Here is a 13,721-nt window from a genome sequence, read left to right as displayed (position 1 = left end):
TTAGATACCGGTTTGGTTGCTAAGTGATTAGTAACTCGAAGTAAAATCTACGGAATAAACGGAGACTAGCTAAAGGCGAGGTGACGATACGTGTTGAAAGTGTCTCCAAGGTTGATGTGATCAAACATCGCACGCTCCCTCTACCATCGGGATTGGTGTTAGACCTAAATAATTGTTATTTGGTGTTTGCGTTGAGCATGAACATGATTGGATCGTGTTTATTGCAATAGGATTATTCATTTAAAGAGAATAATAGTTATTTTATTTGCTTGAATAATTACCTTCAATGGTTTATTGAATCTCGATCGTGGTGTTACACATGTTGATAATATTGGTGCCAAAAGATACAAAATAATAATGATAGTACCACTTACTTGTGGCACTGCCACTTGAGTCATGTTGGTATAAAATGCATGAAGAAGCTCCATGCCGATGGATCTTTGTACTCACTCATTTTTGAAATGTTTGAGACATGCAAACCATACCTGTTGGTATAAACACATGAAGAAACTCCATGCGGATGGATCGTTTGGATTCACTTGATTTTGAATCACTTGAGACATGCAAAATTATACCACATGGAACAAGAAAGAAACTTGTTGGAAGCAATACATTTTTTATGTGTGTAGTCCAATGAGTGATGAGGCACTCAGTGGATATCGTTATGTTCTTACTTCACTGGCGATTTGAGTAGATACAGGAGTATTTACTTGATGAATCACAAGTCTGAAATATTGAAAAGTTCAAATCTATTTCAGAGTGAAGATCGTTGTGACAAGAGGATAAACTATCTACGATATGATCATAGAGATGAATATCTGATTTGCGAGGTTTTTGGTACACAGTTAAGACAAGGTAGAAATTGTTTTGCAATTCATGCCACCCAGAACACTATAGTGTGATGGTGTGTCCGAACGTCATAGCCACGCCCTATTAGATATGATGCATACTATGATGTCTCTTATTAAATTACCATTATCGTTTATGGGATATGCATTAGAGACAACCGCATTCACTTTAAATAGGGCACCGCGTATTTCCGTTGAGATGACACAGTATAGACTATGGTTTGGAGAAACCTAAGCTGTCGTTTCTTAAAAGTTTGGGGCTGCGACGCTTATGTGAAAAACAAGCTCGAGTACAAAGATCCATCGGCATGGAGCTTCTTCATGCATTTTCCACCAACATGACTCAAGTGGCAGTGCCACAAGTAAGTGGTACTATCATTATTACTTTCTATCTTTTGGCACCAATATTATGAACATGTGTAACACTACGATCGAGATTCAATAAACCATTGAGGGTAATTATGCAAGCAAATAGAATAACTATTATTCTCTTTAAATGAATAATCGTTTTGTAATAAACACGATCCAATCATGTTCATGCTCAACGCAAACACCAAATAACAATTATTTAGGTCTAACACCAATCCCGATGGTAGAGGGAGCGTGCGATGTTTTTGATCACATCAACCTTGGAAACACTTCCAACACGTACGTCACCTCGCCTTTTTGCTAGTCTCCGTTTATTCCGTAGCTTTCATTTCAAGTTACTAATCACTTAGCAACCGTACCAGTATCCAATACCCTCGTGCTACGAGGAGTACTAGTAAAGTACACATCAATATCATGTATATCAAATATACTTCTGTCGACTTTGCCAGCCTTCTTATCTACCAAGTATCTAGGATAGCTCCGCCTTAGTGACCATTCCCCACATAACAGAAGCACTTGGTCTTGGGTTTGGGTTTAATCTTGGGTTTCTTCATTAGAGCAGCAACTGGTTTGCCGTTTCATGAAGTATCCCTTCTAGCCCTTGCCCTTTTTGAAACTAGTGGTTTTACTAACCATCAACAATTGATGGTCCTTCTTGATTTCTACTTTCATAGTGTCAAACATTGCAAATCGCCCAAGGATCATCATATCTATCTTTGATATGTTATAGTTCATCACGAAGCTCTAGCAACTTAGTGGAAGTGACTTTTGGAGAACCATCACTCTATCTCATCTCGAAGATTAACTCCCACATGATTCAAGTGATTGTTGTACTCAGACAATCTGAGCACATGCTTAACGATTGAGCTTTTCTATTTTACTTTGTAGACAAAGCATCTTGTCGTAGGTCTCATACCTCTCAACAAGGGCATGAGCATGAAATCTCAATTTCATCTCTCAAAACATCTCTCATGTTCCGTGACGTTTCAAAATGTCTTTGGCGCCTTGCTTCTAAGCCATTTTAGTATTATGCACTGAACTATCACGTAGTCATCAAAAACGTGTATGTGAGATGTTCGCAACATCCACAGGCGACGCTCGAGGTGCATCACACCGAGCTGTGCATTAAGGACATAAGCCTTCTGCGCAGCAATGAGGACAATCCTCAGTTCACGGACTAAGTCCGCAAAGTTGCTACTATCATCTTTCAACTAAATTTCTCTAGGAACATATAAAAAACAGTAGAGGTACATCGCAAGCTACAACATAATTCGCAAAAAACCTTTTGACTATGTTCATGATAATTAGAGTTTAACTAATAAAATTACTTAATAAACTCCCACTCAAAAAGTACACCCCTCTAGTCATTTGAGTGGTGCATGATCCAAATTCACTAACTCAATTCTGATCATCACGTGAGTTGAGTATAGTTTCAGTGGTAAACATCTCTATGCTAATCATATCAACTATACGATTCATGCTCGACCTTTCAGTCTCTTGTGTTCCGAGGCCATGTATGCACATGCTAGGCTCGTCAAGTTTAACCCGAGTGTTCCGCGTGTGCAAATGTTTTGCACCCGTTGTATGTGAATGTTGAGTCTATCACACCCGATCATCACGTGGTGTCTCGAAACGACGAACTGTCACAACGGTGCACATTCGGGGATAACATAATTTCATCTTGAAATTTTAGTGAGTGATCACCTTATAATGCTACCGTCATTCTAAGCAAAATAAGGTGCATAAAAGGATTAACATCACATGCAATTCATAAGTGACATGATATGGCCATGATCTTGTGCTTCTTGATCTCCATCACTAAAGCACTGGCATGATCTTCTTGTCACCGGCACCACACCATGATATCCATCATCATCATCTCCATCATCGTGCCTCCATCGAGGTTGCCGTGCTATCTATGCTATTACTACTAAAGCTACAACCTAGCGATATAGTAAACGCATCTACAAACACAAAGGTTAGTTTAAAGATAACCCTATGGCTCCTGCCGGTTGCCGTAGCATCGACGTGCAAGTCGATATTAATTATTACAACATGATCATCTCATACATCCAATATATCACATCATGTCTTTGGCCATATTACATCACAGTCATACCCTGCAAAAACAAGTTAGACTTCCTCTAATTTGTTGTTGCATATTTTACGTGGCTGCTATGGGTATCTAGTATGATTGCATCTTACTTACGCAAACACCACAATGGTGATGTGCAAATTGCTATTTAACCTCTCTCCAAGGACCACCTCGGTCGAATCCAATTCAACTAAACTTGAAGAAACAGGCACCCGCCAGTCATCTTTATGCAACGAGTTGCATGTTAGTAGATGAAACCAATCTCTCTTAAGCGTACGAGTAATGTCGGTGTGGGCCGCTTCAATCCAACAATACCGCTGAATCGAGAAAAGACTATGGAGGGCAGCAAATCGAACATCAACGCCCACAAAAACTTTTGTGTTCTACTCGAGATAACATCTACGCATGAACCTAGCTCTGATACCACTGTTGGGGAACGTTGCATGGGAAACAAAAAATTTCCTATGCACACGAAGACCTATCATGATGATGTTCATCCACGAGAGGAGATTAGATCTACGTACCCTTGTAGATCGCTAAGCGGGAAGCGCTAAGAAACGCGGTTGATGTAGTGGTACAGCTTCGTGATTAAAATCACCGTCGTCCCATGATCCGTCCCACGATCTGTTCCGATCTATCATCGAACGGACGGCACCTCCGCGTTCAGCACACGTACAACTCGATTATGATCTCGGCCTTCTTGATCCAGCAAGAGAGGCGGAGAAGTAGATGAGTTGTCCGGCAGCGTGACGGCGCGCCGGTGTTGGTGATGATCTATTCCCGGAGGGCTCCGCCCGAGCTCCGCAGAAATGTAATCTAGAGGAAGAACTACGAGGTGTAGGTTTGAGTTGCACGTGGCAAAGTTAGGGTTTGAGTTGCACGTGTAAGTTCGAATCCACGACGCTCGAGCATTGGCAGTTAGTCTGGAATTCTGTAGCGTCATTGTGATCAAGTTCTTCCTATAATTGTCCTCCATGAACTGTTGCTGGTCCATCGATAGGATCGCCTGACATGGCTTGCCGCATGAACCAGCATGCATCCTTTGCCTACAGGAGCCAGAAACTTTGTAGAGTATCTTGGTGGGATTCGTTTTCCACGTGTTGTTTGGCACTAGGTCCTTGCATGGTGCTACCCTAATCCGCCCGATGAATCCTCTGGCTTCTTTGACTGTCTATCAGCAACCCTTCTCATGTTGTCCATGGCTACACGCCGAGGTCTCACAACCATGGTCATCCTCATGGGTACTATGACGCCACCGCTATGGGGCCATCTACGACAAGATTCCCCTCCCTCTACCTCGAATGTGGTTGCTACTATCAAAGACGAAGCCCGCTCCTGGGCCACTTCTGGAGCCAAAGGACTTAGCAACCTTATCCCTGTAACCTAAAATCATGTAATGGGTTGAGCATCCCCATCTTCCTCTGCTCGTACGATCGCCATGAACACGCCTTATAGCGCACGTGTTTGTGGCATTGACATGTTGTTTCACTCCTTCTATCAATACAAAGATACACTCCTGAGCGTATTGACGAAAAACATATCTACCACAAAAAAACACAGGCTCCCTTGTTAATTTTTTTGTCTCGGAGCATGAAGAATAGGGCGACAGGAAGGAGAGGGGGCTCACTGTTGCTGGACAGATGGGAGACGATCGGGACGGGAGACGACATGAGCTGCTCCCGCGTGGGGAGGGAGATGTTGAGTAGCGTGTCAGTCACGTCCTCGTGGATGACGTACACGCAGGTCATCGTGAGCTGCTGCAGAAGAAACGACACGCTGATGCGGTCGGCATTCGCACCTCGCTGGCGGATAGAGAAGTAGCATACGACGCCGCTCGGAGATGGGTGAGGGGAAACTTTGGCGGCGGTCGTATCCGGTGGTGGAGGAGGCTGAGAATGTAGCGGTTGGATCAGGAGAAATATATGGGGGTAGAGACCTGTTGGGGAACGTTGCATGGTAAACAAAACTTTTCCTACGCACACGAAGACCTATCATGGTGATGTTCATCTACGAGAGGAGATTAGATCTACGTACCCTTGTAGATCGCTAAGCGGGAAGCGTTAAGGAACGCAGTTGATGTAGTGGTACAACTTCGTGATTCAAATCACCGTCGTCCCACGATCCGTTCCGATCTAGCGCCGAACGGACGGCACCTGCGTGTTCAGCACACGTACAACTCGATGACGATCTCGGCCTTCTTGATCCATCAAGAGAGACGGAGAAGTAGATGAGTTCTCCAGCAGCGTGACGGCGCGCCGGTGTTGGTGATGATCTATTCCTGCAGGGCTCCGCCCGAGCTCCGTAGAAATCTAATCTAGAGGAAGAACTACGAGGTGTAGGTTTGAGTTGCACGTGGCAAAGTTGTGTCTAAAAAACCCTAAACCTCCAGTATATATAGGAGGAGGGGAGAGGCAGCCTTGGCGCACCAAGGAATCCTCCTTGGGTCGGCCGAAGTGGGAGAGAGGGAGGAGTCCTTCTCCAATCCCACTTGGATTAGGACTCCTTCCTTATTTTCCCACCTCTTTTGGATTTTCCACTTTTTCCTCATGGGCTTTCCTTGGATGACTTTTTCAGCCCATTATACCTTATTGTGCATCCAATAAACCCATGTGGACCCCTTGGGGCGTGGTGGGCCCACCGAGTGGGCCCCCGGAACCCATTCGTCACTCTCGGTACACTGCCGGCAATGCCCGAAAACTTTCCGGAATCCAAACGCCAACTTCCTATATATCAATCTTCGTTTCCGGACCATTCCGGAAACCCTCGTGACGTTCATGATCTCATACGGGTCTCCGAACAACCTTCGGTCACCAACACATATAACTCAACTATACTAAAACATCACCGAACCTTAAGTGTGCAGACCCTGCGGGTTCGAGAACTATGTAGACATGACCCGAGACACTTCCCGGTCAATATCCAATAGCGGGACCTGGATGTCCATATTGGATCCTACATATTCTACGAAGATCTTACCGGTTGAACCTCTGTGCCAAGGATTCATATAATCCCGTATATCATTCCCTTTGTCCTTCGGTGTGTTACTTGTCCGAGATTTGATCGCCGGTATCCCTATACCTATTTTAATCTCGTTACCGGCAAGTCTCTTTACTCGTTCCGTAATACAAAGTCCCGTGACTCATACTTGAGTCACATTGCTTGCAAGGCTTGTGTGTGATGTTGTATTACCGAGTGGGCCCCGAGATACCTCTCTGTCACACGGAGTGACAAATCCCAGTCTTGATCCATGCTAACTCAACGGACACCTTCGGAGATACCTGTAGAGCATCTTTATAGTCACCCAGTTACGTTGTGACGTTTGATACACATAAGGTATTTCTTCGGTGCGAGTAAGTTACATGATCTCATGGTCATAGGAATGAATACTTGACACGGAGAAAACAATAGCAACAAAATAACATGATCACATGCTACGTTTATAATTTGGGTCTTCTCCATCGCATGATTCTCCTAATGATGTGATCCCGTTATCAAGTGACAACACTTGCCTATAGCGAGGAAACCATGACCATCTTTGATCAACGAACTAGTCAACTGGAGGCTCACTAGGGACAGTGTGTTGTCTATGTATCCACACATGTATTTGAGTTTCCAATCAATACAATTCTAGCATGGATAATAAACGATTATTATGAACAAGGAAATATAATAATAACTAACTTATTATTGCCTCTAGGACATATTCCAACAAGACAGGGGCGGCAGGACGCATTGGTATTTTATACACACCCGCTGTAGTTACGACGAAAACATTGACAAAATGATAGTAGCGTAGGTTTTGCACCCTGCGCTACTACTACAACATGTTCGGGTGGTCCACTTATTTGTAGTGCGGGTCTTATACCCCGCTCTACTACTATTAACTTAGTAGCAGCGCGGTATTTATATTCGGTGCTACTACTATGGCCGATCTCGGGGGTATGATAGGAATCATTTAGTAGTAGCGGGGGATTTATACCCCGCGCTACTAGTATCAACTTCGTAGTAGCATGCATGGGGTTTATACCCTCGCTACTACTAATTAGCAGCAACGCGGGTAGATAACCCGCGCCACTACTAAGCTTCTATATAGTTTTTTTTCTAGTAGTGTCATGTGGTTCCATGCTAGGACTGTAGTATTTGTATCGCGGAAGATATGCCGGATTTTTTTGCTATGGGACGACTAGTTAAAAAAAATCCCACCTCCTTCTAGTCGTCAACTTCTGCTGCAGTATGCGTTGTGGCGACCCCGGCCATGAGTTCCCACGGATCCAGCTGCCCCAGGCGACTACTGCTGGACCCCTTACACAACGATCTCAACACAAAGGCGCGAGGAGCCCCCGAGCGCGGCGGCAGTCGTTGGATCCAGTCCTCCCCCGAGCGTGGCGCCCCTCCCCCAAGCACCGCGGATCCAGCCTGACAGCAACGGCTGGATCCAGCATGACAATAGCGGGATCCATCATCACAGCGGCGGGACCCCCTACTCTTTCTATCTCTCGAGGAAAAAAGGGCATACCACGGCCCGAATACAATGGTGGGCACGACAACGTCCTTGTGATGGTGGCGCGTCTCTTCATGGTCTCGACGGGGAAGAAATACCTTGTCATTGGTTGGGCTTCCGACGACGCCTTTACATCGTTCACCCATGGACGTTGTCAAGTTTGATTTGGATGATGTGAAAATTTGCATGTCCATCCACACGAGCAGTTCGGCGCTAGTTTTTGGATCATATCGTGTAAAATGGATATACACGTAACATGTTATTGGAGATGCTCTCAACCCACCTAACCTCATTAGTGATATATTTGGTTACTTTCACGGTGGAGCCTGGCTCGATGGAGCCTATTTCATCGTATACACGTTCTGAGTCATCATTTTTATGTCGTTTGGTAGGCAGCATCAAGTTCAGCTTGTATCTTTCGCGTCGTGTAAATTACACTAGACAGAGCATGCATTTAAGTAAACGGCCGATCTGAACTTTCCCGCGGGCTACCGTAAAAATGCTTTCAAAACATCTTCAATAGATTGTTTAAAGGTAAAAATATTTAACTTTTGAATTGTCTGGGATAAAAAAACGTTGTTTCAACATACGGTCTATATGTAAAATATTTGGACCAAGACCTTTCGATGATGTAAAAATGAAAAACTTCGTGATGTAAATTTACATCAGGAGATACAAATGATGTAGAAAAAACGTGGCCGCGGCAAGACCCAACCACCAGTTCATTCGTCTTCCGCATCACGACCGCCCGCCCGCGACCCGCCCATCCGCCTTCCGTCGCCGCCATGGCCGAAGCCGACGACCCCGCCGCCTTCTCCACCGCCGTTGCAGTCATTTTGAACCATCTATTGAAGATGTTTTTTTTGACATCTTCATTTATCTTCATTTTGGATCATCTGATAGAGTTGAGTCGTTTTGAAAATGTAAAAAACATTTTTTGGTATTTCAAATTTGAGTCATCACTTGTTTAGATCGTGAAAATTTGAGCCATGTATTGGAGATAGTCTTATTAAGTTTCACAAGAATCAGTTTCTGCGTACACGCTGAGTACTTTCGCTAGAGCCAAACACTTCCCACGTCGACGACCAGATCAGGGATCGAATACAGAGTTTCAAACAAAAAAAAATCATCGAACATAGAAGGAACGACTCTGCCTCGCGCGCGCGCCTTGAATAGACAAATATGGCCTCCCCCTCAGCCGCATTTGTTTCTCTCCTGTCCTGTGGAATCCATCATCTTGACATGACATCTCCATACCTCCCCCTCCACCGCATTCAATGCGAAGACAAGCTGCCTCTGGGCATAGGTGTACCTAGCTATGGCCATGGAGGACAGGGGATGAGAGAGAGAGTAGATCGACGACGATGATATGAGAGAGAAGGTGAAGTGACAACTGAGGTGACGACCTTTTCTGCAATGCGGAAAGAATCGACATCCTCTCTCTTCCCCCTGCCCCACCAGGTTTGATATCCGCGCTCCCTGGGACCCGCCCCCTTGTCTCCCTTCCTCCTTTACATAGACCCTATCTTCTTCTTCTAGCTCTTGGCCTCCTCCTCCTCGCTCCCCTCCTCTCGCCTCCTCTCCTCACGAGCAGCTCACTCAACTCCATCGTGCCGGCTGCTCGAGCAGCTGGCGTTCCTCTTTGCTTGCCTTCTTGGTCGTCGTCTCCCACTTTCGTCGTCTTCTTGGTGAGTGCGTACGTTTTCTGCTTCCTCGGGTTGCAGATTTGCGCGCGCTTTCCTCTCGATCTTGACCCATCCTCTTTGATTTTGCACCGTTGGTGTGTTTGTTTGATTGATTATTTGCCATGAACTGTTGCGTCTTCGCATGCGATAATCAAATCTAGGGCATGCATGCATGAGCATGACTGAAAATTCTTTCAATTTGGGAATCCGGAACCAAGAAGCGTTATTTAATCATGCACTATCCTCCCCCCAGATCGATTTAGTTTATTCATCTTCATCATCGCGGACTAGTTTTTCTGGGTGTGATGAATATATCCTCACTGTGCCAAGAAAGAAAGAAATAGGCGTGTCCTCATCTGTACTGGTAGTACTAACGCTAGCTAGGGTTCCATTAATTCCATCCATCCGTGCGCGAGTTGACCGGTCAGGGCTTCTCAATTAAGTAATCTCACCAATCCATTGCCATCACTGTGCGTCTGTGGAGGTAGCTAGCCTCAGAGTTCTTGCTATATCCTGCAGCGTGTTTCTGTTTTTTGCCATGTCCCGTGTTGTTTTTTACCCCTTCTGCATGTCTCAGGTTGTGTCAGCTCGTTGCATCATTGCATGGCTGCCAAAGCTCAGCTCAGCTCAGCGGAGATCATATGTTTGAGTAACACTGGTACTCATGCTAGTTAGGTGTCAGCTAACCTGAAACCCTAGTTCTCGCTGAATACTGATCTGCCATAGCTAGGATTGGATTGGAGGGAGATGGTTCGCTAACAAGTTTAAGAAACCGACGAGCTCGTGACAGTACACTGTGACACTATAAGCCATAGCTATAGACATATTTATTGCAGTCGTTTGACCAGCCTGCACTTTTACAATATTGGCATTTCATCGGTGCAGATCTGAGCTGAGAAGCGGCGAGGAGGCAAGCCGGCCGGCCGGCGGCGATGGACATGTCTGGCGTGAGCGCGGTGGACAGCCCGGGAGGCGGCAGCGCATCGTCGGCGGTGGCAGCGCCGCGGCCGAGCAGGTACGAGTCGCAGAAGCGGCGGGACTGGCAGACGTTCGGGCAGTACCTACGGAACCACCGCCCCCCGCTGGAGCTGGCGCGGTGCAGCGGCGCGCACGTGCTGGAGTTCCTCCGGTACCTGGACCAGTTCGGCAAGACCAAGGTGCACGCCGCGGGGTGCCCCTTTTTCGGCCACCCCTCGCCGCCGGCGCCGTGCCCATGCCCGCTGAAGCAGGCATGGGGTTCCCTGGACGCTCTCGTGGGCCGCCTCCGCGCCGCCTTTGAGGAGAATGGCGGCCGCCCGGAGGCCAACCCGTTCGGGGCGCGCGCCGTGAGGCTCTACCTCCGCGACGTCCGCGACGGCCAGGCCAAGGCGCGCGGCATCGCCTACGAGAAGAAGCGCCGGAAGAGGCACCCCCAGACGTCGTCGAAGCAGAAGCAGCAGGCGGCGGCCGCCGCCGCCGCGGCGAACCCGGCGCCCGTGGACAGGCCCGACATGCGGCATGACATGCTGGAGCAGACGCACTACCTGTTCCCCATGCACGCGCACCTTTTCCAGGGACACTTTTTGGCGCCGGCGCCGGACGGCGACCCCGTGGGTGCCCTGGACGGCGTAGTCCCCGCCCCCGGGGATGACATCGTGATGGTGATGGCGGCAGCCGCCGCCGCCGCCGAGGCGCACGCTGCCGGGTGCATGATGCCGCTGTCCGTGTTCCATTAGCTAGCTCGACGTAGAGAATTAAGTAAGTAGGCCTAAGTAAGTCGAGCGTGCATGTTAATTCTGGCAATGGCGATGCCTCGGCTTGGTCGTCACGCCATTTGAACACAGCCCTAGGTTTGCACGCAGTGCGCGCCAATTCTCCCAGAGTAATCCACTACTACTACTAGCTCTTCTGGTGAATTTACGTTCCATCGTTTCAAAGGTAGTTGATCATGATTATCGGTAATCTGCATGGTCGGGTAGTACGTGAAGTCGCATAAGTTGGCAGGTTTGAAATGTTGGTTTAATGAAACGCTCAGCCAATCAAGTGGTATGTTTGTGTTACTCGATTGCATTGTTGACGAGCACATAATGTTTCTCTAATTACAAAGTGTCTAATTTAGTTCATGTAGTCATTTGTTTTTCTTGTCCACTAAGAAATATAATAATAAATCATGAATATAAATGTGGGGACATCAAATCTAGTATATCAAATACTCCCTTCATTTCTAAATATACCTCTTTTTAAAGGTTTAGAAGAATACTAAAGTATAAATTCACTCATTTTATCTTTTAAAGTATAAATTCACTTATTTTACTTCCTACGCAGTCTCCCCTAATGTTACTATCGTGTGCTGGCGATGCTTTTGACCGCACGCCTAGCCCAAAGCTCAGGTCAACTCCAATGCATGACCCGATCTGGGCTGGCGTCGTCCGTTTGAGGTAAAGGTAAAACGGACAAACCTTACGGATGCGTCTTGTCCGTTTTATGTTCGAACTGACAGGGAGCAGACGTGCTTTCGTCCGCGTCGGGGGCGCGTGGCAGTCTCCCACCGGCCGTATTTACTGCACACGTCCGGTAGGCCCCGCCTTTCATCCACTCAGACGGGCGGTCGCCGTCCTTCTTTAAATGAGGAAGCCATGGACCGGCACAGCGCACGCGTTCACTCCACTGCCTTCTCGGGACCGACACCAAACCCTAGCTTCCTTCTCCCTCCCTGGAGCTCTTCGGCCGCCGGCAGCAATGGGGTGGTGGAGCACCGGCAGCAAGGGGAAAGGGTCGCACGACCATGAGGCTGGGTTCTCGTACGGCCGCCGCCGCGCCGCAAGCGAGTCACGCCGTTCTCCTCCTCCGCCACGACCTGCTCCGGCAGCCTTCGCCATTGCCCCTTCGTCTGCGCCGACATGCTCCCGGCAGTACGTCCATGCAGATGTGTGACGCCTATATTGAGAGACAAGGACGCCGCTCCCCTGGAGCGACGTCCACTTGCCGAACAACTGACACCTGTCAGCCGATCGGGTGTCGATCTTGTCGGTGCCAACGAGCAGCAGTGCCCGCCGCGACGAGATCCAACGTCGCCTCCTCGACGACCTCTACTACGACCCGAGGTACACCGTGGAATCATCCCTATGGGATACTTGGTTCCGTAATGAGCACGACGTGTTGCGCGCGTCCTATTTTGCCGGCGAACACAACAACCCACGACGGACACGTGCAGAGCGTCGGGCGCGCCCTCCGAGCCCTCCCCACGTATGCGGGTGCGCGGCCTAACGCCGACCCCGTCGTCGTCGCCCTCTCCGTCGTCCCCCACCTCCTAGCTTATCAAAGAGGAGGAGGCCCGGCTCGTCCAGCGTGTCATGAAAGATTCCATGAACACGTACGACGAGCGCCAGTGGGTGGGGCTGAAGGAGATGATGACCCTCTCCGCGGTCGGCAATGTGGCCATCCGGAGGAGCAGCCCGTAGCGGTGGAGGAGGTGCACGAGGAGCAATCAGTGGCCGCGTTCACCCCGGAGCTGGTGGGGCAGCGCTGGTCGTGGCCGTGCACGGCCACGAAGATGGCCAGGGAGTGGGGGGCGGGCCTTGCTGCCCTACCCTGCCGCGGTCATCGGAGGGCGAGTCATCGTCGCGCGGGGAGGTGTTGCAGGGGCCGCCAGCACCGCTAACCTTCCAGGGGCCACCGCCCCACCTAGGGACGATGTCGCCGTACATCGACCTCATTAGCGACGATGATGACAACGACAGCGCGCGAAGACGCCGACGGACATGGCAGCAGCACGGGACAGCACGGGACAGCGCATTTTATTTGTTTTTTTAAACTATGTTAATTAAGGACTATGGGCCGTGGGGGCGTTGAACAATAATTTTATTAATGTATAGTTATTAACGTTTGCGTTTTATTTACATTTTTCTGGGTTTTTTTATTCTAATTTTATTAAATGTCGAAGGATTTGGGATGCTACCGCGTGTTGGACGCACCGATCCAATCACGGATCGATCCGAACATGAGCAATTTCATTATCCTCTCAAACGGACATAATTTGGACCAAACGGATGTTCAGAGCTGGTGGAGTTGGCTCGTGCACCTGTCCGATCGATCTAGAACCTAGAAGTATATGAAGTACACGCTTGCATCTTTTGTACACTGGTTGTGGCGGCCATTTCCCCCAATATCACAGCAACGTACGTCAGATTTCAGTACTACTAGCAATCAACGATCCATTCTCCAGCGCACTGTAGCCAATTCAA

General features: G+C 48.2%; 1 protein-coding gene across 1 annotated transcript; it reads left to right on the top strand.

Moving 5' to 3' along the window:
* Positions 1–9,346: 9,346 nt before the first annotated feature.
* LOC123404018 (protein G1-like1) lies at positions 9,347–11,537 on the top strand. Its single transcript, XM_045097926.1, has 2 exons — positions 9,347–9,501; positions 10,384–11,537. The coding sequence occupies exon 2, from the start codon at positions 10,431–10,433 to the stop codon at positions 11,211–11,213; it is 783 nt and encodes a 260-aa protein (XP_044953861.1). The 5' UTR covers positions 9,347–9,501; positions 10,384–10,430; the 3' UTR covers positions 11,214–11,537.
* Positions 11,538–13,721: the final 2,184 nt, after the last annotated feature.

The sequence above is a fragment of the Hordeum vulgare genome, chromosome 6H (genome assembly GCF_904849725.1).
Source record: "Hordeum vulgare subsp. vulgare chromosome 6H, MorexV3_pseudomolecules_assembly, whole genome shotgun sequence".
Classification (NCBI taxonomy): domain Eukaryota; kingdom Viridiplantae; phylum Streptophyta; class Magnoliopsida; order Poales; family Poaceae; genus Hordeum; species Hordeum vulgare.
Note: the sequence above shows the minus strand (reverse complement) of the source record. Positions and strands in the feature narration are given on the sequence as shown.

Bases quoted from the DNA above. Each gene is read 5' to 3' on its own strand.
- LOC123404018 (XM_045097926.1), top strand. From the start codon at position 10,431: ATGGACATGTCTGGCGTGAGCGCGGTGGACAGCCCGGGAGGCGGCAGC.